The sequence below is a fragment of the Marmota flaviventris genome, chromosome X, assembly GCF_047511675.1.
Source record: "Marmota flaviventris isolate mMarFla1 chromosome X, mMarFla1.hap1, whole genome shotgun sequence".
NCBI classification, from domain to species: Eukaryota; Metazoa; Chordata; class Mammalia; order Rodentia; family Sciuridae; genus Marmota; species Marmota flaviventris.
The window spans coordinates 12,937,643-12,964,283 of record NC_092518.1 but is presented as its reverse complement, the minus strand read 5'-3'; the positions used below and the strand labels follow the sequence as shown (position 1 = coordinate 12,964,283).

At 37.6% G+C, this 26,641-nt stretch overlaps 2 protein-coding genes across 2 annotated transcripts in view; one reads left to right on the top strand and one right to left on the bottom strand.

Annotated features, from left to right (window-relative positions):
- The window catches only part of Cdkl5 (cyclin dependent kinase like 5), a 169,996-nt gene that overhangs the window by 76,352 nt on the left and 67,003 nt on the right, over window positions 1-26,641 (bottom strand). The gene's annotated exons all lie outside the window — the stretch shown is intronic.
- On the top strand, window positions 12,521-13,014 carry LOC114086151 (small ribosomal subunit protein uS10-like). The gene has a single exon (XM_034635327.2). It carries the CDS (start codon window positions 12,636-12,638, stop codon window positions 12,993-12,995), a length of 360 nt encoding a protein of 119 aa, XP_034491218.1. The 5' UTR covers window positions 12,521-12,635; the 3' UTR covers window positions 12,996-13,014.

Here is a 26,641-nt window from a genome sequence, read left to right as displayed (position 1 = left end):
TGGATAAAGAAAAGGAGGGCTTAAAATTATGGTCAGAGTGAAAAAATACATAATCCAAATGAAGACAAGAATCTATGGTTCTACTGAACTAGTGATATCAGATAACAGCTCTCTAAAGTATCTTTTTTACCAAAGGGGGGGCCTAACTTCCTCATGATCAATTTTTCCAGTAAGTTATGTGGATATCACTGAAGTCAGCATACTTGCAGATACTTGTGGGAAAACAATATACAGACAGCTAACGATAGTACAGCTAGTATAGAGCAAGTTATTCGCTGCTTCCTAGGAAACCCTTAACAGAAACCAGGCCCACGACTATGCATGTGCTCATACCTTCTGCTAAAGATAGAGACAGTGGAGTTAAATGGTTATAAATTAGTTCCTACGAATGTCTGTTTTGCTATTTTTCATTAACATGCTGATAAATCATGCATGCATGTATATAAAATCTATTAAGTCTGGGTTTTGACAAATATCATGCTACACTAATTTTACATTTTCCTATAAAATAAGACAATGTGAATGCTGAAATCTGGCAAACACAGTCAACACGACAAGTTTTAATTTTTTTTCCAATTCATGATACAGCTGGTTTTACAATAGAAGCATGTTTAATGAAATTCTGAAGTTCAAAAGAAATGAATTATGTTCTATAATAATATCTTCAGGCTATCTGAGCACAAGATCCTCAAGTGCACAATCACTATGATGCTCACAAGACAAGAAAGACTGTGAGGTACAGCAAGGGAAACTCAGAAACTCCCTATCCAAACACTGCAGTGAATTTCCTCCAGGGATGCCACCATCACATGTTCTGACAGATATGTTCACACATAAGCCGACAAAGAAACAGAAAAAGTTCCAAGTCAATGCTTTTTACCATAGCTGTATCCACACAGGAAACTGAAAAAAACACTCAAATAAATAATAAGGATTTTTCTTTTCTTAAAAACTTATTTTCAAAATATCTAGCTAATTTAGTGAAAATCTCTTATATCTTATATGCACTGTGGGAAAAATTAGAAAATTCCAGACTTGGTTTTTCTTACCATAGGAAGAAAAAGAATACCACATGTATATCAGCAGACTATAATACTTTTGAAAAGAATTTGGTCAGATTTGTTTTTATGTCCAAGTACCTAGCATTTTGTTGTACATATGTATAAATGATGTATATAAATTGTCTGCTGAATTGAACAGGTCTGGAAGAGGAACTATTTACCACCATCACATAAAGAAGCTTGATGACCTATACATGCCACCTTGAGCACTAAAGCAAAAAAGAGCAGACAAAATTCCCCAAAATGGCAATAGCCTTGAAACAACAGTGACATGTAAGTCTCAAGCAGTTCAATGTTTTAAGAGAATTAGCCAAAGGACACTATAAACTTAAACATTTTTGTGCCTGGTTATTTAATGTCAAGAATATCAGGGTTGGGGATATAGCTCAGTTGATAGAGTGCTTGCCTTGCATGAACAAAGCCCTGGGTACAATCCCTAGCACCACAAAAAATGAAATACAATAAAAAAGAATATCACTGAAAAATAAGGAACTCAGCTCAATAGAAATATAAGTAAATAAACCAGTAAAAAATGGGCAATAGACCTAAATAAACATTTCTCAAAAGAAGACAAACAAATGGCCAACAGGTATATAAAAAATGCTCAGTGTCACTTTTTATGAGGGAAATACAAATCAAAACAACAATGAGATATCAGTTCACTCTAGTAAGAATGGCTATTTTCAAAATGATAAAAGATACCGCTGGTGAGGATGTGAAGAAAAGGGAACCCTTGCACACTGTTGGTAGGAATGAAAATTAGTACAGCCATTATGGAAAACAATATGGAGATTCCTCAAAAAATTAAAAATAGAACCACCATAGGATCTAACAATCCCACTACAGGTATATAGATAGCCAAGGGTAATGACATCAGTATGTCAAAGAGTCATCTGCATCCCCATATTTGCTATAGCATTATTCACGTTGGGAAATATGTAACCAAACTAAGTAAGTGTCCATTGACAGATGAATGGGTAAACAAAATGTGGTACAAAGACACAAAGGAATACTGTTCAGTCATAAAAGAAAAAAATCCTGTCATCTGAGACATCATGGAACTAGAGATCACTATATTAAGTGAAATAAGCCAGGCACAGAAAGTACCACATAATCTTACTAATGTGTGGACTAAAATGGTTGATCTCATAGGGGAAAAAAAAAGAATACCACTGAAGCACAGTATTAAAATTCTCTTTGAATAGTACTATCTAAAGGCCTTAGTGAGGTCATCATCTTGCACATAGTAGATATTTAAAATACAGGGCTGGGGATGTGGCTCAAGCGGTAACGCGCTCGCCTGGCATGCGTGGGGCACTGGGTTCTATCCTCAGCACCACATAAAATAAAAGATGTTGTGTTTACCAAAAACTAAAAAATAAAAATATTTAAAAATTCTCTCTCTCTCTCTCTCTAATAAATAAAAAGTAAAATACACATTACTGTCAATCACAAGAATTCAGGAAAAGAATGATGTATGACATCATGCAACCTGATGGCTTTCCAAAGCTTTCAAGAGGAAGTTCTAATTCCATGCTTTACCTCCTAACTTTTTAAGGAAAAAGTCCCTTGCTCCTGTCACACCTAATTATTTGCAATTTCTCAGCTGAGCCTTCACCTGCACTTGCTTCTATCTGCTCACACACTGCCTTAAGCATTCATTCATTTCACATTTCCCAAGCTCCTACTATGTGATAGACACTGTGCCAAGCACTGGATATGCATAGGGAGTAGGATCAATAGGGTCTTTGTTCTCATGGAAGTTACATTCTGGAAGGACAAGACATATTAATAAGTAAGCAAGTAAAAGAACAAGACAACTGCTTATACTGGAAAACAAAATGGGCAATCAATAGTGTCTATTTGGGTAGCAAAAGACCCAAAGGACATTTTAGCTCTCCTATTTCTACTTCATTACTAATTCACCTTCAAACCCCTCCTTTGGAAAGCACTTATTTTGTGCACTCCTCTTTTGTGATCTATCCCTAGTACCATATCCACACCTCCAGCAAGCACTTTCTACAGCTTCCCTGGAATCTAGCCTGGACAGACAGTAATGAAGATCTGTAAGAGTAGGTACCTCATTTAACTCTATGCCCCCAAGATCTAGCAGAAAAGTCCCCAATAGGATGCAATGGATGAATTGGACAGTTTGGCCGTTCTAAGTATCTCTTACACTGATCAAGAAGGAATGAAACAAGGGGCATAATGAGCAACGAAATGAGATATGAAAATCTTACTGTAACTAAAAACATGGCAGATGGACTGAACTATTAGTTTGCTGAAAGGAACACCTACGTTTTGAAATAAATGTCTTATTTCTTTACATTTCTATTCTCTGACAACCTGTGAACTTAAGGGCAGAGAGCACACCCAATCACTGCTGTGACGAGCTTTTTCCTTCTAAATGGTGGACTCTCCATAATTGTTGACCATGTCCTTCTCAGTTCTTTCTCCCGAACACCCATCAAGATTCACTACAGCAAGTGCTTTAACAAATGTCTGCTTAATGAATTGAAGTTTTAAAACTCACTCCTATGTTTTCTCTTGAGCTAGAACTAACAAAAATATTTTGTGTCAACAAAATGTATTCAAATGGTGTAGCTGATAAATCAGTGTGAATTTAGGGGGAAAAAAATCTGCTCCTGATAAATCACACAGTGGCTAAGTGCCTGTAGAAATTTAATAGTCAATGATATGAAAAAATGCAAATTAATGGATGACTCTAAGAGAAATTATGCTTAATTCCCTAACAAAACACAGCAGAAAATTTATATTCAACACTCTGTGTTTACATGGAATAGAAACAAAACTGTAAGATTATAGTACCAAGTACATAGAATATGTATGTAAATGGAACTTGACTCCACTTTTCAGATGAATGAAAAATTCAAGCATTTTCACTGAAAAAACAAGTAAAGGGCAGCATGAATCCTTTTTGAACAGAGGAACTTGGCTCCTCTATAATTGCTTTACAATAAGTCCCTAAAGAATTTAAATCTACTGGCATGGATAAATGACATAATGACTTGTGAATCATGTCCTTCTAGTTATTCTACTAGCTGTATTTGAGCAAAGGGGAAGCTAAAAAGATAGAAATTAACACAAATGTATGAAGAAAGATGCTATAATAAATGTGCATAACCAGAAATAAACTGTTATATTTTATATTGAGCTCTAAACAATTGAACAGAAATGTACAGATTTCTAATAAAATCATTATGTCCTACTTAAAGGAACAAATCAAAAAAAAATTTTTTATTAGAGAACTGTATTCCATACAGTTGAGAGTGTAAGCTATTTTTCATACTCTTGTGGCCAGCCAAGTCCATCTACATGGTTTTCTAAGAAAGAAAACAAACAAAAAAAAATTGTTTCCAGTTAGAAACATTCTTGTTACTTTTGCTTAATACCTTTTAGAAGTCAGAAACACTTCTTGCAGATACATGATCACTCTTGATCTCAAATAATCATATAGCAAGGTGAAACTCAAAAGGTTGCCTCACCTCCAAAGAAAGGGTAAAGACTTCAACTCTGGAGCCAGACTGCCTAAATTGAAATCCTGGCTTCACCAACTATGACTTGAGTGAGTTGCCATAGGAACTTACTTAACCTCTCTGTGCCTCAATCTCCTTGTTGGGAAAACTGTGACTGTTAATAATATCGTATATTCCTGAGATTACCATTAAGACTAAATGAGAAGATACAAGTCAAATAAATGTCATTAGCCTTATCACTGTCCTTATCAAGGAGATAAAATGATAGTTAAAATGCTTTAACTTTTGTGCATTCCCAAATCATCAAAAGCAAGTTTCCAAAGAAATTCAGGGAGCCATAGGGCTGAGTTCCTAAGATTTGGTTCCTCTTACCCTTGTGGGTGGGGTGGTAGCTACAAGTCTTGACAGTTATTTGTGAGCTCAGCTTTACAGCAGCAGTAGAGCTGAACTTCCGTCCAATAGACTATGAAGAGATGGAGTTCTGCAAGGACTAGGTGGGCCATGGGGCTGCGGTTCCTGCATGCAGCAGAAGGGGTCCAGAACTCTTAAGAGGTGGTACTTCTGAGGTTTCTTCTGCCTGTTCACTAGCACATGACCTGGGGAGCTGGGTCCAGGGCAGCACTGCCTACTGGATAGCAGCTACTGGCCCCAGGACTTAAATGGTAACCAGAATGGAACCAAGGTAACCATAAGACTCAAAGCACTATGCCTCCTCCCCATTTGTCTGGTAGCTCAAAACCAAAGGAGGCTTATACTAGCCAACAGGAGGGGAAGAAGCTCTGATAATGCCATAACCCTGATAGAATAGAGCTAGATTTAGTTTCGTGGGTTTTTTTTATTTTTCTCCTCTTCTTTTTATTTGGGTTTTTTTTTTTTTTTTTTTTTTGGTGTGTGTGTGCGTGCGTGTGTGTGTGTGTGTGTGTATGTGTGTGTGTAGTGCTGGGGATTGAACCTAGGGCCTTGTGCATGAGAGGCAAGCACTCTACCAACTAAGCTATATCCCCAGCCCTAGATTTAGTTTTATTTCTAAAATAAAAAACTGTGTGCCAGGTCCTGGGTTCAATCCCCAACATTACAAAAACAGGTGTAAAATACTTGTGTTTTCTGCCAACATCACAAGCAAACTAAGTTTATTTCACAGATCACTGAACTCACAAAACTATAGATTACAAAATAAGGACTATGTCTTAGTCGTATCTTTAGTCCCAAGGGTCAATCACAGTGCCTGATGCATAGTATATTTGAAGAATGAAGTAATATTATCATCATATAAAATGTTATTTGCAGAATAATTTTTAAATGTTCTTATATATTAAACACACACACACATGGAAATTTCTAGTTCTGGTCCGGGTGGAGTAGCCCCATTTCTCTCAGGTCCTTCTTCTTAAAACTAAAATTATGGGGCTGGGATTATAGCTCAGTGGTAGAGCGCTTGCATCGCACATGTGAAGTACTGGGTTTGATCCTCAGCACCACATTAAAACAAAAACAAAAACAAACTAAAAATCTCTGGGCATAATATACAAAACAAGCGCAAGAGGACAAGATGGGAAAATGTACAGACTATCTAAAGACTTCAGAGCTTGAGGAACAAAATGATGGTGAATTCCATGGGTTTCCTTATTGTCTCCCATACAAAATCCAACAGCAGCCTACCTGGAACTACAAACAGGTAAATAACAAAAAAGCTCTAAGGAAAGTCCATTCTCCCAGCCAAAGGACCAATAACAGAAAATCTTTGGGACATTATCTACCCTTCCCAGGCAAACACCAATGGAAAAACTGCACCAGTCCCACTGAAGTTTCAGTGGGGCTAAGTAGGAAACACACACACACACACACAAAGCGCGCGCAAAGCAGGAGGCACTCAACAGGGAGTTGATCTTCCTTCTCCCATCAGATGGCAACAATTAGGCTCCCCTGCCAGGGTATTGTCTGTAGGACAGAGCAGAGGCAAAAAAGCAGTGAGAATCAGTGGTCCAGTTCCACCGGAAAGATGTTCATGGGGCCATGAGGAGTTAAACATCCACTCCACCTCTCAACACTTTTGCAGAAGTTGTATTGATGGGGCCAAACTAGAAGCCAAACACACACACCGAGCCGGCCCTCATGCTATATCTCAATAGTGTAGCTGTTTGCTTTAAAAAAATTAAATATGATCCAGATTCTCATACTATCTAAAATTAAAAAAATTTAAAGACTTCAAAAGTCACTCATCATTAACCATGAAAAATCACAACTTGAATGAGGAAAGACAACTGAGAGACAGCAACATTGAGATAAAGCAGATGCTGGAATTATCTGATGAGGATTTTAAAGCAACTCTAATAAAACTACTTCACAAAGTAACCACGAAATGCCCTGGGCACAAACAAAAAAATAGCCCCAGTAAGTTTGCTCTCCTTAGTTAAAAGAACAGGAAAGGAGAAGCCAAGCAAGATTGAAAACTTAAATATGTAATAACCACTCTACTCCAACCAAAAAGAACAGTGAAAGCTGTGGCCCCATCCATGACAGCAATGGGTGAACACAGAGCTTATCCAAACCTCTGCCATGATGGCACCAGTGGAGGCCATGTGGGAAGCAGTAATAAGGCACTCCCAGAGCTTCCACCCACAGCAAGCAGTAATAAGTATTCTCATCTCAGTGGGTGTCAATGGAGGTGGAATGAGGAAACTGAACTTCCATCTTTACCTAGTATACCCTCCTTGTCAGAGTGGTGTCAGAGAGAGAGACAGACAAAACAGAAGATTAAATATCCAGAGTCTAATAACATAATATTCAAAATGTCCAGGTTTTGATACAAAACCACTGGTTATACGAAGAGAGAGGAAATCTCAGCATGCAGAAAAGAATATTGAGAAATGTCAACTGTCAGGTGCAGAGGCATATGCCCATAATCCTGGTGATTGGGAGGCTGAGGCAGGAAGATGGAAAGTTCAAGATAAGCCTCAGCAATTTAGCTAGATGCTATCTCAAAATAAAACATAAAAAGGGTTGGGGATATAGGTCAGTGGTAAAGTGCTCCTGAGTTCAATCCCTAATACCCCTGCGAAGAAAGATATGTCAACAGAGATTATGAAGAAGTCAGAATTATCTGACACATATTTCAAAGCTGCCATCATACAAATGATTCAATAAACAATTACCAACACACTTGAACAACAACAACAACAACAAAAAAAAACTCTCAGTGAAAAGAGATTAAAAAACAAAATAACAAAAACAAACAAACAAAAAAAAACACTTCATGCCGGGCACAGTGGCACATGCCTATAATCCCAGCAGCTCAGGAGGCTGAGGCAGGAGGATCACGAGTTCAAAGTCAGCCTCGGCAACTTAGCAAGGCCCTGAGCAACTCAGTGAGATCCTATTTCTAAATAAATATACAAAAAAGGGCTGGGAATATGGCTCAGTGGTCGAGTGCCCCTGGGTTCAATCCCCAGAACCAAAAAACAAAAAAACTTCATGAAATAAAAAATGCAGTATAATAACTAAAATAAAAGACTTAATATGTGGACTCAACAACAGAATGAAGAAGGCAGAGGAAAAAAAAATCAAGGAACTTAAAAGGTAGAATAGAAATGATCTAATCTTAAAAACAAAGAGGAAATAGGGGGAAAATGAACAGAGCCTCAGGGGCTGTGTAGAACTATAACAAAAGACCTAAGTCACTGGATTCCCAGAAAGAGAGGACAAACAGAGCAGACCTGAAAAAACATTCAAAGAATTAATGACTGGAAAACTTCCAAATTTGGCAAAAGACAAACCTATAGATTCAAGAAGCTGAGCAAATTCCAAACAGAATAAACCTAAAGAAATCCTTACCAAAACACATCATATTCAAAACGTCTAAAATACAAGGACAGCTTCCTACCTGTAGGAGAAAAATAATTTGAATGACAGTGCATTCTCATCGGAATCCACAGAAGCCAAAAGGAAGTGGTACAACAATTTTTTAGTGCTAAAAGAAAAGAACTGTCAACCAAGAATTCTGTATTAGCCAAAGATATCCTTTAGGAAAGAAGGGGAAATAAAGATATTCTCAGAAGAAGAAAAACCAAGAGGAGTTGCTAGCAAACCTACCCTTAAAGAATGATTACAGGAAGCTTTCTAAACAGAAAACAAATGATAACCAAAGAGGCTTGGAACTTAAGAAAAAAAGAACATCACAAACTACACAAAGGGTGGAGGATACAGGACTACGCTTTCTCTCATGAGTTTGATAACCATATTTGACAAATGAAGCAAAAATTATAAATTAATTTAATGTGGTGTTCAATGTATGAAAATAAAATGAAATTTTAAAATGCAGAATCATCACTCTACTCCAGCTAAATCGAACAGTGAAACCTGGCCCCATCCATGCCAGGAATGGCTCAGTAGAGAGCCTGTCCAATCCTCTGCAGGATGGTACCAGTGGAGGCCATATGGGAAATATTTTATACATATATATATTTTTTTCAAGTTGGGAGGGTAAAGGAATCTAAATGAAAGCAAGTTTCCTATACTTTGCCTGAGTGATAAAATTCTTTAATAAAGGGTTGTAATAAGTTCTATATGCCTATTATAATACCTAGCTGGATTATGAAGAATACAATACAAACTGATATACTCCTAAGCAATATAAATTAAGATGGAAAATAAAAAGAAAGAAAAAGGGAAGGAAGGAAAAGAGAGTAAAACTGGAGTTTTTTGTTTGTTTTTTGTGGTACTAGGGATTGAACCCAGGGACTCATGCATGCTAGGCAGGCACAAAATGGTTTGTGAGAAGGAAATCTGACTCAACGTTTGACCAGAAGATAGGTTTTCCAAATGATATTATCTAAAAATCTGCCAGAGCAAGGTGCTATGGATTGCCAGGTTTGAGCTGTCCTTGTGTCCTCTACCAGTTTGGGGGACGGGGGAACACTACACACATACCACCTTCTGATAAAGAGCAGATAGGTCTGTGATTCTTCTACATTGAAAGATGCGAATACCAAAACTTTCTGTCATGTGCTCACTGCAATTCCATTCCTAAAATTCTTATTCTGGTATATTTTGCTTAAATTAAGATGCACCAAACAAAGAGTTCAAGATTAGGAAAGTTCAGTATAGACAGAAGCTTCTAGAGGTAGCATACATGCAGGTTTCTCTCTAGAAATTTTATTGAATAAAGAACTCTCTAGAACAGGATATGCTAGACTAGGTCTGCACTGCATGCAATGAAGCTGAACGTGACAGTCGTTTAACATCAAATGGTAAGCAAATTAGTATTTCTCATTGTACAAAATAGTGTATGCAGCTGTCGTGCAAGAACAAAGGTATGAAGCTCAGCCATTTTCACCAATCATCTGTGATAAGCTTTAACAAAGGCACTGTAAAAACTTAAGATGTCTTTATACATTTCAAATGAATTAGTCATACAGGTACTGCTCAAACCTCCCTTAACCTCTCTTGCTTTCCAAATAAAATCTTAGTACAAACATCAAAAATGCCAGTCATCCCAAAAGATAGGCTGCCAAACTCCTAGCAGAATACAAGATCTGAATTAATGTGCAATAAGTAGAACAAAGTTAAGAAATATCAGTTACTGCCAAATTCATGTAAGCACATTTAACAGTCCAGCTCTAAGCATTTCTTTTTAAGTTTCTCACATTAATGAGTACTGCTTATAGTACTAAAATTGTATCATTTGAGCATGATTACATTTCAGAAGGAGTATAAGCAATAGGGTCACTGCTATAGTCTACAAAAGAGAAAAAAAGAAAAAAACCCTCTAATAATAAACAACAGAACTATTATACATAATATGATGTATGGGGGAAATATTTTAGGGGAGGAAAAAAAAGATCTTTTATAGTAATTATGTAATGTAAACATAGTGTTGGCCCACATCACAAATTCCAAGAGAAAGGCTTGAATATGAACAGGGGTTGTGTATTATTTTAACGTCTCTGTTGATGAGTTTACACTGTACCTGTTTATACTGATACATGGCAAATCCCTTACATACACTGAACCATTTTAGGGGAATACGGGAGAGAAAAGGCCCTTATTGATATACCACTTAATATGACTTTTATTTGGGATTAAAGTTCTTGAAGTGGATCATTTTATTTATTTTTGTGACAGCAGGGATTGGACCCAGGGCCTCGTGCATGCCCGCTCTACCAACGAGCTACATACCCAAGCCCGCATCAATCACTTCAAATACCTAATCCATGTCTCCCCACTCTATTCTAGACACCCCCAACGAATCCTGTTGATCTAATGTCTTTGTATCTGCTAGGTCTCACAACCTAAGGCTGTGGAGCACCATCTGCACTAGAGCAAAGGTATACTTTCTATTGCACCTGCCTTCTCTTTGGTGATTGAGGAGACATGATCACAAATCTTGATGCCTGGGTCATTAGGATGCTGCTGGCAGGACTGCTGGTTCTACAGGACAGTTGCTGGTCTACAATGAATAATGCCCAGTATCTAGGGCTTTTTTCTATTCTTTTCAATAATTCTATTATCAGCAGGGAAAGCAAAGGATATTGAATGCAAGTCACAAGTGACACAAACTGCCTGCTCCCTTTGATCCTGCTATGCACTGTAACTGGCATGGTTTTGCTCACTGCAACTGTGGCAGGAAGAGCTATTTCTCTTTTTAAGCAAACATCTAATCCCAAAGAGAAGGCATGGTGGAAAAAAACAGTTGATGAGGAGCTATTGGAAGAACTCTGCTGACCAGCTGTATCATGGTAAAGATCACTCCCTGATCTTTCCCATGATCCTTAATACTCTTAAATAAAACAGAACTTAATGATGTTAAAAGCAATTGACACCAGGGACACCACCAGCATGAAGAGGATGCCTGATGTGGGCAGGAGTCTTGCATGCAAGTGTAAACCACACTCACGCTGAATCCATAGATGTACCAATGGATGAGCATCAGGAAGGCCACCCAAAGAACCTACAGATGGTATAGGATTGCAACAATCTCCCCTTGCATCTTCACCTTCTGGTGTTCTTCAATGTCATACTGAACTTCTTTATTTTAATTTCTTACAAGTGTATCTCTACATCGACATCATCACTTTGGGCAACCTTGAACCTCTCCTGTTTGTTTGTTCAACTTCTCTTCTTTTTACATCACAAAGAATACATACACGAGATACAAGAGTGTAGGCACCTACACAGATATGATCTACAGGAACCAGAAGTACAGGTGAGGGATTGAGAAAGACTAGTCATAGAAGGAGCAGGATTCAGAAAATGAAAAGAACTAAGAACCATGACTTCCCTCTCCAGCTGTAAAGTAGGCTTAAACCTTATCTGGGAGATGGCCTAAGGCCCTCCAATCACTCACTGTCATACTTTGGGGTGTGTGTTTTGCCCCCGTTGAGCAGAGCTTAGACTCTCGCTGCTTCCTGATCATCAGGTCCTGAGCTGCTTTCCTTTGCCATACCTTTCCACTGTGGTGTGGCTGCCTCATCTTCAGCAAGATCAGTGGAGTTGGCCATCAATGGACTGAGACCTCTGAAACCACAAGCCCTAAATGAACTCTTTTGCTCCTCTAAAATCATTCTTGGTCTTTTGGTCACAGCAGCAAAAAAAGCTGACTAAAACATGCATGTTGCTTGTTTGCTGTATTCTTTCACTTAAAAAGAAGCGGATGTGTCAAGTGAATGCACTCCTTGGAGGATGAAATAAAACAGAAAAATAAGCTTCTGAGTAAAAACTGCCTAAAGTTTAAAAGTCTGCTACTCTTTGATACCTTCCTCACTGCTTTCCCTAATGAAAGAAAATAGCTGGCACCAGGTAAAAGCATATGTGGATTCATTTTCACACATGGTTAAGTACTCCTGCACAAGCATGTACATGTATCTCTAATGGGACACAATACATAAATGGGGGAACAAAACAAATAAACTCAAGGTCTCCTTCAACTCCAGGATAAAACAATGTTCAAAAATAACATCTCCTTTTAGAGAGCGACGCGGTTGTTGGTGCGGAGGAGCAGTCCTCTGCCCGCTTCTGCTCCTGACTCACCGCTGTTCACTCTTGCCGAGGAACAAGTCGGTCAGGAAGCTGCGCCGCAGCCATGGCATTTAAAGACACCGGAAAGACACCCGTGGAACCAGAGGTGGCGATTCATCGAATCAGAATTACCCTTACCAGCCGCAACGTGAAGTCGCTCGAGAAAGTGTGTGCTGACTTGATCAGAGGTGCAAAGGAAAAGAATCTCAAAGTGAAAGGACCTGTTCGCATGCCTACGAAGACTTTGAGGATCACTACAAGAAAAACACCTTGTGGTGAAGGTTCCAAGACATGGGATCGTTTCCAGATGAGAACACACAAGCGACTCATTGACTTGCACAGCCCTTCTGAGATTGTTAAACAGATTACTTCCATCAGTATTGAACCAGGAGTGGAAGTCGAAGTCACCATTGCAGATGCCTAAGTCAACTGTTTTAATAAATTGATTTTCAGTTGTTAAAAAAAATAAATAAATAAATAACATCTCAATTATTTAGTATATTAATGAATCACACTCACATATCTCTGATACATCTTCAGAAGAATTAGAACCAACACCTCCCAAATAAATGATGATATTCATTCAATCATTATATTACTCAGTGCCTACTAGGTGCCAGGTACTGACTATACAAGGCACTGGTTCCTACTGGTGAGTAACACAGAATTCCTATACTTGTAGGGAATTAACTGGAAGAAACAGATAGTTAAAAGTGCAGTACTTTATTACATCTAAGACATAACGGATTGTAGGATAAACCATAATTTTACTTGCCATTCAGAAAGAAACAAAGCATCCAGTGTTAAGATACATCCCAATTTCAGAAATGTGGGCAAGAAACGTGCATCTTAGAACTAAGGGAAAAAGCCAAGTAAGCAAGTGAATATACAGTTGCAAATTTAAATAAATGCCAAGAAGAAAACAACGAGGAAACCCTGATAGAGAAACCCAAACCAGACTGAATAGTAGGCCAAGCACAGCGTAGGAAAAGTGCTGCTGCATGTGAAAGCAGCCATGTATGGAAAGACTTTAAGGGAAGAACTCACTGTATTCATAGAACTAAAAGGCAGATGGTGCAACTACCAGGCAGTGGGCAGAGGAAGAGGCAGCATAGTCTGAGACTGTGCCACAGGGGGGAACTACCTCAAGCATCCACTTAGCAGCAGAGAAGCCCAGGGGCAAAAAGCGAGATTATACAGTGAAGCTGAGGCCATGGGAGAAATTCTAAATGGCTGCTCAGGAGCTCTAGGGAACAGTGGGAAGGTCGGGGGGGAAAGTGGATCACAGTGAGAGATGTACAGAGCAGTAAGTACAGGGATGAGTATTCTGTGCTAAGGGATGACCACTGAGTTTTGGTGGTGAATAAAAAAATAGAAGATGGGGGCTGGGGTTGTGGCTCAGTGGTACAGCACTCGCCTAGCACATGCAAGGTGCTGGGTTCAATCCTTAGCACCACATAAAAATAAATAAATAAAATATAAATATTTTTTTAAACAGAAAGAAAAAAAATTAGAAGATGATGCCAAGAACAATGGGGCTGGTCCTGACGGTCTCTGGGAAAGGAACAGACAATCAAATCCTGGCACTACGGCTCTGAATGCTTTAGTGAATGAAGTGTCAATTTCCAAGGGTAGCTGCCAGCCCCAGCAGCAATGAAGTGACAAGATCAGAACAAATGAGGAGCTCCTGCTCCCTCATAATATGGGAATTAGAGGTCAGGTCCCTACCTGACCTCTAATTCCCATATCAATTCAAATATTTATTAATACTTTCTCAATTCAAATATTTATTAAACGTAGACCATTTACCTTCAGTGGAATTGTTAACACATGGAGGTTTTATTTTTCTACTTCTTTTTGGTTTTGTTAAAACTAAACTACTAATACACTGTGTTCATTCTTGTGAGTTTCTTCTAGGATATTGTATAAAGAGCTTTATTAAAAAAAAAAAAAATCAACATTTATAGGAGGAACAACCCTGATACTTACTATCTGCTGATCTGCCAAGGGTGAATGGAACCTGACATAATGCATAACACCTAACCAGGTAACTACTGAGGACCTGATGGTTTTCATACATTTCCTCCCTATGCCCCAAATTTCTTTCTAAAAATGATCTCAAAGCAAAAGCAGAGTAAAAGGTTTCTGCCTGTAATTCAGAGCATGTTAGACAAATAGATCTTACCTTAAAATGGGCCACAGATAATTGACTATTACATGGCAAAAAAAAAAATTATTATTATTATTTTCAACCAAATTGTTTCTAAACAATCATTTTAAAGCAATTTTTATTTAGTATACTAAAATTATATTCATGATTTTTTTTCTCTCTTCAAAACAATATTTAATTCTAAGATATAGATATATTCGTTTTAAACAACTGGGAAAATTAAAAGAGAAAAGTATTTCTTAAACATGATAAGACTTTGCCAACTAATGAGCAATTTTAAATATCAAAAGGCTAATTTGTTTCTTGGTTCAATGACTATGCCTCACAGTAGATTCAGTGAGAAAAATAAAATTGGGGGGAAAAAACCCTTTAAAAAGGGCAAGGTTATCAAAATTTACAATGTCTTAATCGCCTGAGGTTTGTCAAAACTATTATTTGAGGATAAGAACTAAAGTCTCCCAAAATGCAAAATTTTAGCAAGTAATCAAATTATAAGGCTTTAAAGAACACGCAGTACTTTCTCAGTTGCTTAAATAACACATTTTAGGCAAACTGTCCTCTATTTCACAGATTCTAAAAGTAATCCTATTAAGCTAAAGTCACTAAGATGTATAGTTTATAATTAATACATTCTTTAAGGTTAATTGAAAATAAACCATTGGCAGCACAAGAGTTTCCCATTTATTCTCATTAGGTTTTCAAATTTGAACAGTGCCTACTCTCCAGAGGCTTCAAAATGCCTTAGAAATTTAATTACTCTTCAAAAACAAAATGGGTGAAATAATAAGTGAAGCAAAGAATCCCCAGAACTACTTTAGCATGGTTTATAGCAGGTATCCAGGCAAACAAAACACAAGGTGGTGAGAGAAAAAGAATCAATGGGTAAAATAGTTCCAGTTAATTTAGGGTAATGTTATTAGCAATTTTCAAGAACTACATGAAGTTCTTAAGCTTTTCAAATATTTTGTTCTGAAAAGTTCTTACTAAGCACATAAAAACACAAAGATCTAAGATTCAAAGGGATGAAAATAACGGAAGATGAGTCATCTCAGCTAAGCAAATGGTTCATATGAAAGTTGAAAATCTCTTACAGAACATTATTTTTAAACTGGACAAGACATTTCCAATTTTAAAATATAAACATAGGACCTCTAGTTTCAGCTCCAACACATACAGTGCTTGGATATTATCATTTCTGTCCTTACAGGAAGAGGGGTGGGGGGGCTAACAAACTGAAAAACAGCAACTTTCCTTAGACCCATCAGAGAATTGAGGTTGCAGGACAAACCAGCCTCCTAATATCTAGAAACGGACAAATACAAAGAATTATGTCCAAGATCAGTGAAAATTATACAGTGAAGATTATACAGTGAAGCTGTATAAGTTTACCTGGAGCAGAAGGGACTAGAATAATATAACAATAAGAAAATTTAAACAATAATTTCGACAAAGGCTAAATAAGACAAAACTGCAAAGAAGAACTCCCAAGGACCCAATTTAGGAAAGAAGTCCTCTATACTCTTGTATCTTCTCTTCCAGGAATCTCAACTAGGTTCTGATTATGAAGAGTCAAGGAAAATTTCCTCCCCTTGAGGAAAAGTAACCACTTTGAAATATGCCCAAGGGTAAGATTCAATTTAAACAAACAAAAAAACTTAATTTGGTCAGGGGAGGGGAAAAGTAACCATTTTGAAAAGCAACCATTTTTTTCCTTTGGGAAAAAGCAATGTTTTTTCATTGTTTATTTTTAATTTTTTTAGTACTGGGGATTGAACCTGGGGTGTTTAGCCCCTTAGCCACATCCCCAGCCCTTTTCATTTTTTATTTTGAGATAGGGTCTTACTAAGTTGCTTAGGGACTTGCTAAATTGCTGAGGCTGGCCTTAAATTCATGATCCTCCTGACTTTGCCTCCGAGACTCTGGGATTACAGGCATGAGCCACCACCCCAGCTAAAAGTAATGGTTTTGAAATAAGCTCAGAATGTTCTTCATAAAAAAGAGCAACACTCAAAAAACAAACAAACAAAAAAACACAATTAACATAGCCTGTTATGTCCTGGGAAGAGGAGAAAGCCAACTACAGCCCCTCAAGTCTTCCTGTTTCAACTAACAGGAGGGGGGAAAAATAGGAGGGAGAGTCCTAAGACACTTCTGAAGGGTGTACCAGAGAACTCAGGCATAAGAATGAAATTACAAAACATTTTCCCTTCCTCATACTCTTCCACCATTTCAACAGGATTCCAGTACAGTAACAATGGATGGTCACTGAAAAAGTGATTCTATTTAAAAAAGAATACTGGGTGTGGTACTGGAATCCCAGCCTCTCTCAGAAGGATGAGGCAGAGGATCACAAGTTCAAAGCCAGCCTCAGCAAGAGCAAGGCACTAAGCAACTCACTGAGACCCTGGGGATGTGGCTCAGTAGTAGAATGCCCCGGAGTTGAATGCTTAGGGAAACCCAAAGACAACAGGGTAGAAAAAAGAAATATAAAACAAAAGAACTAAAGGGAAGTAAAGCCCATGACAAACATTGAAAATGGCTCAGCTCCTGGCTATTTATCAGAAAACTTTACACTAAAGGCCTGTTACACAATGCATCATATCCAGCTTATATGTGCGCGTACACACACACACACACACACACACACACACACAAAATGAGGCATGCAGAGAGACAAGACAAAGTTAAGCATCTGAATCAAACTCAGATATGGCACAGATTTGGGAATTATCAGATTGAAGATTTAGGGAATTTAATGTTAAGATCTTCAATGAAAAAACAGACACTATGCAAGAACAGTAATGTAAGCGTACAGCACTCTAAGGAGGAATTAAACAAAACTGCTAGAAATCAAAATCACTAACAAAAATGAAGAATGCCTTTAATGGACTCATCAAGTATATTGGACATAACCAAAGAAAGAATCAGAAAACTTAAAGATATATCAATAGAAACTTCCCAAACTAAAATGTAAAGAGAAGAAGAATTTTAAAAAGCAGAACAGAACATCCAAGAATAATGGAAAAATTACAAAAAGTATAACACATGATAAGTGACCTTGAGTTTAGTGATCAGTTTGCAGATACAACACCAAAAGGACAGTCCATGAAGGGGGAAAAAAATGGTTAAATTGGAATTCATTAAAATTAAAAACTATTGCCGGGCATGGTGATGCACGCAGTTTGGGAGGCTGAGAAAGGAGGATTGCTAATTCAAAGCCAGCCTCAGCAACAGTGAGGCACTAAGCAATTCAGTGAGACCCTGTCTCTAAATAAAATATAAAATAGGGCTGGGGATGTGGCTCAGTGGTTGAGTGTCCCTGAGTTCAATCCCTGGTACTCAAAAAAAAGAAAGAAAAATTAAAAACTACTGTCTGCTAACAAAGTGTTAAAAGAATGAAAAGATATGGCATAGGCTGGGAGAAAAGGCTTGGAAGGCTTGGTGGAAGGAAGCAGTTGCTTGTGATAAGAATTGCCCACCTACCTTTCCCTGCATAGAAGACAACTTCCAACTTCCTCAACCTGATAAAGTAAAGGACTTTTTTGGGGTTTTTTGGTAAAGATGGGATCTCACTATGTTGCCCAGGATAGTTTTGAACTTGTGGGCTCCAGAGATACTCCAGCCTCAAAATCCCAAGTAGCTGGGACTACAGGTATGTACCACCATGCCTGGATAAGGGTATTTTTGAATACTCACAGCTAATATCATGCGCACTAAATGGTAAGACTGAAAGCCTTCTCCAAACACCAGGAACAAGACAAAAATGGCTGCTTTCACCACTTTTATTCAATATTGTGTTTGAAGTTCTAGTCAGAGCAATTAGGCAAGGAAAAGAAAGAAAAGGTGCCAATTTGGAATGAATGAGTAAAACTATCATTTTTCACAGATAATATACATACAAAAAACTATCAGAGATAATAAACAAATTTAGCAGTTACATAATACAAGATCAAAACACAAAAAACAGTATGCTTTAAAAAGTTAATCATCGCCTAGAATATGACCCAGGAATTCTACTAGGTATACATCAAAAAGAACTGAAAACAAGGACTTAAATTCTTGTGTATTAATGTTCGTAGCAGCATTATTCACAACAGCCAAAAAATGGAAACAACCTGGGGCTGGGGCTGTAGCTCAGTGGTAGAGCACTTGCCTAGCATGTGTGGGGCACTGGGTTTGATCCTCAGCACCACATAAAAATAAATAAAAGAATTAGAGAGTTACTGCTTAATTAGTACAGAGTCTCTGGGGTAATGAAAGAATTGAGAAATAGTGACAATTACAATCACTGCAAATACAATTAACATCACTGAACTGTATACTTAGAAACTGTTAAAATGGCAAATTCTATGTAAAATATATATTGTTACAATAAAAATCAAAGATATTGTGTCCATCTACAAAAAAACTAAAAAAAAAAAAAAAAAAAGATGGAAACAATCCAAGTGTCCACCAATAAATGAGTGGATAAACAAAATGTAGTGTACACATGCATACATACACATACACACACACACACATACACATACACACACACACACACACACAATGGAATTTACTCAGCCATAAAGAAAAGAAGTTCTGGGCTGGGTTTATGGCTCAGTGGTGGAGTGCTCGCCTAGCATGTGTGAGGCACTGGGTTTGATCCTCAGCACTATATAAAAAATAAATAAATAAATAAACACATTGTGTCCATCTACAACTAAAAATATTTTTTAAAAAGAATTGATGTTCTGATATGTACTACAACATGGAATAACCCTGAAAACATAATGCTAAGAGAATGAAACCAGACACAAAAGGACATTGCATTATTCCAGTAATAGGAAAAATCTAGAATAGGCAAAATCATAGAGACAGAAAGTAAACTGGTACTACTTTGGAGTAGAAGGAACAGAAAAATATTAGGTACTGGGGGTAGGGAGAATTGGAGAGTTACTGCTTAATTAGTACAGAGTCTCTGGGGTAATGAAAGAATTTGGAAATAGTGACATTTACACATCACTGCAAATACAATTAACTTCACTGAACTGTATACTTAGAAATTGTTAAAATGGCAAATTCCATGTAACATATATATTGTTACAATAAAAATCATTAGTACTTTTTTACCCTAGCAACAAACAATACAATAAAAAAAAGAGCAATTTCATTTACAATGGCATCCAAATGAATTAATACCTAGGGATAAATTTAACCAAGGGGGTGAAAGATTAACATTCAGAAAACTAAAAAAATAGAACTGCTAAAAGAAGTTAAAGAAAATTTAGATAAATCAAAAAAATTCCATGTTTGGGGATTAGAAGAATTCAGAGTTAAGATGATGATATTACCCAAAGCAATCTATGAATTCAATACAATCCCTATCAAAATTCCAATGGCTTTTTTTCCCCTCAGAAATGGAAAAGGTGGTCCTCAAATTCATATGGAATTGCAAGGAGCCCTCAGTAGCCAAAACACATTGAAAAAGGAGAAGAAAGTGGGAAGACTCAGTTACTACAAAGCTACAATAATCAAGACAGTGTGGTACTGACATGGAGACAGGCGCATAGTCCAATATAGTAAAAGAGACCACAAAAAACCACACATCTATGACCCGGGGACTTTTCAACAAGGGTGCCAATGCCAGTAAAAGGGGGAATTATCTCCTCAAAAAACAGTGAAAACCACCTTCATGACCTTGAATTTGACAATGTTCTTAAAAACCCAAGCAAGAAAGGAAAAAATTAAGTGGACTTCATCAAAATTAATACATTTAGTGCATTAAGAGATACTGCCAAGAAAGTAAAAAAAGACCACTACAAAATGAGAAAAAAATACCTGCAAATCACACATCTGATGAGAAACTAGTACTCAAGCTACATTTAGGAGTCCTATAACTCAACAAAAAAGACAACCTGATTTAAACATGAACAAAGTATTTGAATAGACATTTTTTCCAAAGAAGATAAACAAATGGCCAACAAGTGCAAAAAACACTCAACATTGTTAATGAGGGAAATGCAAATCAAAACCACAACGAGGAGGGTTGTAGAGCTCTTGCCTAGCATGCATGAGGTTCAATACCCAGCACCACATTAAAAAATAAATAAATAAGTAAATAAAGGTTTCTCTCCATCTACAACTGAAAAAATTAGTTTAAAAAAAAAACAATGAAATATCACTTTACATCCACTAGGATGGCTAAAATATAAAAATCAGGAAACAAGTGTTGGTGAAGATGCAGACAGACTGGAACTCTTGTACACTGCTAATAGGAAACTATAGTGGTATGTGGCTGCTATGGAAAAGTTTCACAGTTAATCATACAACTCCGTAAGAATTAGTATTTCCACGCCTAGTTATATACTCCAAAGAAGTGAAAAGAGAGACTCAAACAACACTTGTACATGAAGGTTCACAGTAGCACCCATTCACAACAGTCAAAGGATGGAAACAACCCAAATTTCCATCCACTAAAAATGGACAAACGATGCCAGGCACAGTGGTGCTCGCCTGTAATCCCAGCAGCTTAGGAGGCTGAGGCAGGAGGATTGCGGGTTCAAAGTCAGCCTCAGCAAGAGCGAGGCACTAAGCAACTCAGTGAGACCCTGTCTCTAAATAAAATACCAAAAAGGGCTGGCAATGGGGCTCAGTGGTTCAGTGCCCCGAGTTCATTCTCTGGTACCCCCAAAAATAAAAGGATAAACAAAGCATTCACATAGTACAACAGAACACAGAACATCATTCAGACATAAAAAGGAATGAGGTACTGATACATGCTCATAACACGGATAAACCTCAAAAATATTATGTTAAGTGAAGTAAACCAAACTCAAAAGGTCACATGTTGTACGATTCTGTTTATATGAAATATACAGAACAGATAGATCCATAGATACAGAAAGCAAATTGGTGGTTTCCAAGGGGGAGGGGGGATAGGTAATGTGTACTTAATGAATACAGGGTTTTTCTTTTGAGGTGATGAAACTGTTTTGGAACTCAAAAGAAGTGGCTGTTGCACAACATTTTTGAATGTAATGTGACATTGAATTGTAGACTTTGAAATGTTTAATTTTATGTTACATAAATTTTGCCTTGATTAAGGGAAGAAAAAAAAAAGAGAGATGAAGGGCCTTAGAATGTGGCTTAATTCCTGGGCTCTCCATTAACTAACTTGTTTGGACTTCAGGAAATTACCAATTTGAGCATCAGCCCCCAGGCAAAAGGGGGATAATTCCTTCTAACTTTTATAGTCATTATGAGGACTTCAGGAGAAATGAAAATAAAGCAGTTAGCACAATGCCTGGAAGACAAGAGGCACTTTAGACAGAAGTTATTGCTATGTCTTCTAAACTTATTTATGTCCACTTGAATCAGATTAGGAAGATAATCTCAAGTTTTTTTCTCCAAAGAATTTTACTTCCCACATTTGTTTGTCCTTCTCTTGAACAGAAGAATTTTTTCACAGTCTTGAAGAGAGCTGTTTTCTTTGTACGTTTGTCCTTGGGTGGAAAGAGAGCTATTGATTTACACCAGTGATGGGATGCTGGGCAAATACACTGTATGTGCCTCTAAATGATCAGCCCCTGGCAAATTCCACTTCTCTGCACTAACAGTTTTTTAATTTCTTTCTTTTTTTTTTCCAGAAATGGGGATTGAATCCAGGAACACTTTACCACTGAGCAACATCCCAGCAGTGTGGTGACAATACCTGAGAAAAACAACTTGGAGCCAGCAAGGTGGTACATGCCTGTAATCCCAGCTACTCAGGAGGCTGAGGCAATAGGATCACAAGTCAAGGCCAGCCTCAATAATTTAGCAAGACCCTGTCTAAAATAAAAAGTGCTGGGGATATAGGTTAGTGGTAGAGAGCCCCTAGATTCCATACCTAATGCTCCCTACTCCCCCTAAAAAAAAAACACACCTTAGAAGAGGGGAAATGAAAGCTGCTCAGCTCAAGCAACCTGGAAGCAGAGAGAGCAAGAGAGAGGGAAAGAGAGAAGGGGCAAAGATAGTGGGGTAGGGGAGAAACAGGCCAGAGATAAAATAAATTCCCCAAGGGCACTCCCTCAGTGACTTACTACCTCTAAACATGCCCCACCTGCCTTAAGTTTCTACCATTTCCAGTAGTCTATTCAGCTATCAATGCATTAATCCATTGATGAAATCACAGCTCTTATGATCCAATCATTTCCCAAAAGCCTCACCTCTAGACAATGCTACACTGGGGACCAAGCCTTCAACACATGAGGCTTTGGGGGACATTCAAGATCCAAACCATAATTCTAGTCCTTTTTATTTTTTACTTTGAGATAGTCTTTCCCTAAATTGCCCAGGCTAACTTCAAACTTGTGATCCTTTTACCTCAGCCTCCTGAGTAGCTAGGATTAGAGGCATGTGTCACCATGCTCAGCTGTTGTGACAGGTAACCAATACAAAATTTCCTATCCAAACATTTATAAGATTTACCCAAATCTAGATAAAGGAAAAGTAATTTTCAGTGGCAACCCCGCCCCCCACATTATTAGCTTTAATTCCTTAGACTCCAAGAGTACCAAGGCCAAAGAGAAAATTTGAGATTGTTGGTTCACTGAAGCCCAATGGTATTTCCACCATATTTTCCTACTTAGGATTTGCTTAACATCAAAAGTCAGCAAACCTTTTCTTTAAAGGCTCTGTGGGTCACAAAGTCTCTTTGGCAACTACTTAATTCTTTCATTGTACTGCAAAAGCATCAATAGAAAATACATAAACAAACAAATGTGGCCACATTCCTGCAAAATTTTATTTATAAAATAGGTGGTGGCCTGATTTGGCTACTCAGAGGTAAAACAAAGATTCTCAACATACCATTTTCATTCCATCAGCCAATTGTGCTACTTCCTAATTCTATTCATATCTTTGTGTGGTTCTGGGAAATGCTCTTTTTTTCCCACCTGCCTTTAGTAATGACAGGAATGTTTCCTAAGAAGGATTTAAAGGAAAACATGGGGGAAAAGAGAGGATTTCACACAATCATTTCAACTACCATCTTCTTTCAGATTTACCTCCCCCAAGCTATATTTTAAGGTTCTTGACAATAGAAAATGAAACTTCCTATTTGTTAGTTTATCCATGCTAGACTAAATTCCTCAAAAGAATTTCCTCTTATTGATTTTTTTCAGAGTGAGTACCTAGCTAAGTGCCTGATATTTTTTCAGCAATCAATAGATTTTTCTTTAACAAATATTTGGTTGAATTCTGTTTATAATGTAATGCCTAGAACATAATACTTTAAGATGTAGTCAAAAAGGGGAAAAAATGCTTTAAATATATTAAAGAACCTTTAAATTAAGAAATATCAAAGCTCAAAAGCACTATAGAATATGAACTGTTGTTTCAAATTATACAGTATTTCAGGGCCGGATTATCACTTTTTTGTGTGGTGGTGGTAGTGGTATTGAGGATTTAACTCAGGGATGCTCTACCACTGAGCTACATCCCCAGCCATTCTTATTTTGAGATCCACAGCATCCAAAGTAGCTGGGATCACTGGTGTGTGCCACCACACCTGGATATATTACTTTTTAAGCAGGAATAGATCACTATGCACTTTCCAGTCACCAGTTTCAACAACTGATAAAGGGTTACACTCAACTACTTAATGAGTATATACTATATGGGAATTCGTTAATCAGTTCTTTTCCTTATAACATTAGTGCACACATATTTCAGAACTGTAGAAAAATAATCCACACTCATTTTTACCCCTGAAGTTTTGAAGAAAAGCAGCATTGGGGCTGGAGATATAGCTCAGTTGGTAGAGTGTTTGCCTTGCATTCACAAGGCCCTGGGTTCAATCCCCAGCACAATCAAAAACAACAACAACAAAAGCAGTACCAGGGAGCTAGTATAAATCTTATAAACACAGTTATCAGAGACTAATGAAATTACTCATTTAAGATGTAGAAAGAATGTTCTCTTCTTTGAACTAATTATATTTTTATGATTTACATAAAAGGGACTTTCAAGTAGAACTATAAGTGTTCAATAAAAATATGGACTTAAATGAGAGAACCGAAAACAAAGGATACAGAAGAGAGCTGTTGCAGAGTAGTAGGGATTAGGTCCCTGAGGAAGGAAAAAAGATGATCTCAAGGATCTGAATGAAGTAAACTGGAAAAGTATCCAGGCCAATTGATCCTCTGGACATGCAGGGGGAAATGATGGTTTAGAAACTGAGTCTCTGTAAAAAGGATGAATGAGGGCTGGGGTTGTGGCTCAGTGGTAGAGCGCTCGCCTAGCATGCTTGAGGCACTGAGTTCAATCCTCAGCACCATATAAATGTAAACTAAAGACATTGTGTCCACTTAAAAGTAAAAAATAAATATTAAAAAAAAAAGGATGAATGAGGCAAAGGCCTCTGTGTAGTCAGTTAGTACTGGCTAATTCTAATATGCCCATTTCCTTACTCCATTACGTAAAAAACTAACAAACAGAAAACTAAATCCAGATAAAGATGATGAAGATAAAGGGAACCAGGAGGCATACCAAGGTAAATATCTCCCTAAATAACCTGTTAAATTGATGATTGTTCATTGTTTTTTTTTCCTCAGATATCTTCTTTTTTATAAAATATTTTTTAGTTGCTGATGTACCTTATTTTTTATTTATTTTTATGTGGTGCTGAGGATCGAACCCGTGTCTCACACATGCTAGACAAGTACTCTGCCACTGAGCCCCAGGCCCAGCCCTTCTCAGATATCTTCTTAAAATAGCTTGGGTAAAAGGCAGGGGGGAACAGCTGGAGATGTAGTTCAGCAATACAATGGATTGATGGACTAGCATGCTTAAGGCCCTAATTCAAACCCTGATTCCACTAAAACTAAAACAAAACAAAGAGAAAAGGAAGCAGGGTTGTGGCTCAATGATACAGCGCTGGCCTAAAATGAATGAAGCACTGGGTTTGATCCTCAGCACCACATAAAAATGAATGAATAAACCAGGCACAGTTGCACAAGCCTGTAACCCCAGTGGCTCAGGAGGCTGAGGCAGGCAGGAGGATCAGGAGTTCAAAGCCAGCCTCTGCAAAAGCAAGACACTAAGCAACTCACTGAGACCCTGTCTTTAAATAAAATATAAAATAGGGCTGGAGATGTGGCTCCATGGTTAAGTGTCCCAGAATTCAATCCCCAGTACTCAAAAAAAAAAAAAGAAAAGAAAAAGAATGAATAAAATAAATGTTTGTTAAAGAAGGAAAGTAGGAAGTAGTAGTAACCAGCTGGGTGCCATGGCACACACCTATAATCCCAGCAGCTGGGGAGGCTAAGGCAGGAGGAGTTCAAAACCAGCCTCAGCAACTTAGCAAGGCCCTAAATAACTCAGTGAGACCCTGAGCCCAAAAAGGGCTGGAGATGTGGCTCCGTAGTTAAGTGCCCCTGGGTTCAATTCCTGTACCAAAGAAAAAAAGTAACCAAATCCTCATTCTGTTTTTTTGGCAGAAAAACAAAAGTAATCTAGAAAAAAAGAGAGGAATCAGTAATCCAAAATGTATAATGTGTACTAAAAATGAAGCCTTACAGCAAATGATGAATTGTGACAACTGAGTAATAAACTGCAAAGGGGAAATATAGGTTATTTCTGACTAGTGAATATTTAATCTAGTCTACACTGCCTAGTATTCTCAGTCTCAATTTCTTAACACTCAGAATAGAAAAATGGCACATTCCAGATTTTCTCTAACTTTCTTCTTCTTAACTTGTGATCTGGTATTAAACACATTATTTTACTTAGAGGTCATTAATAAATGGCCTTTTTAAATGAAAAGGAGTTGCTCATCTCTTAATCCTTATCATCATGAAATTTTTTGTGGAAAACAGTGCTGGGGATTGAACCAGGGTACTTTACCACTGAGCTATATCTTAAGCCCTTTTTATTTA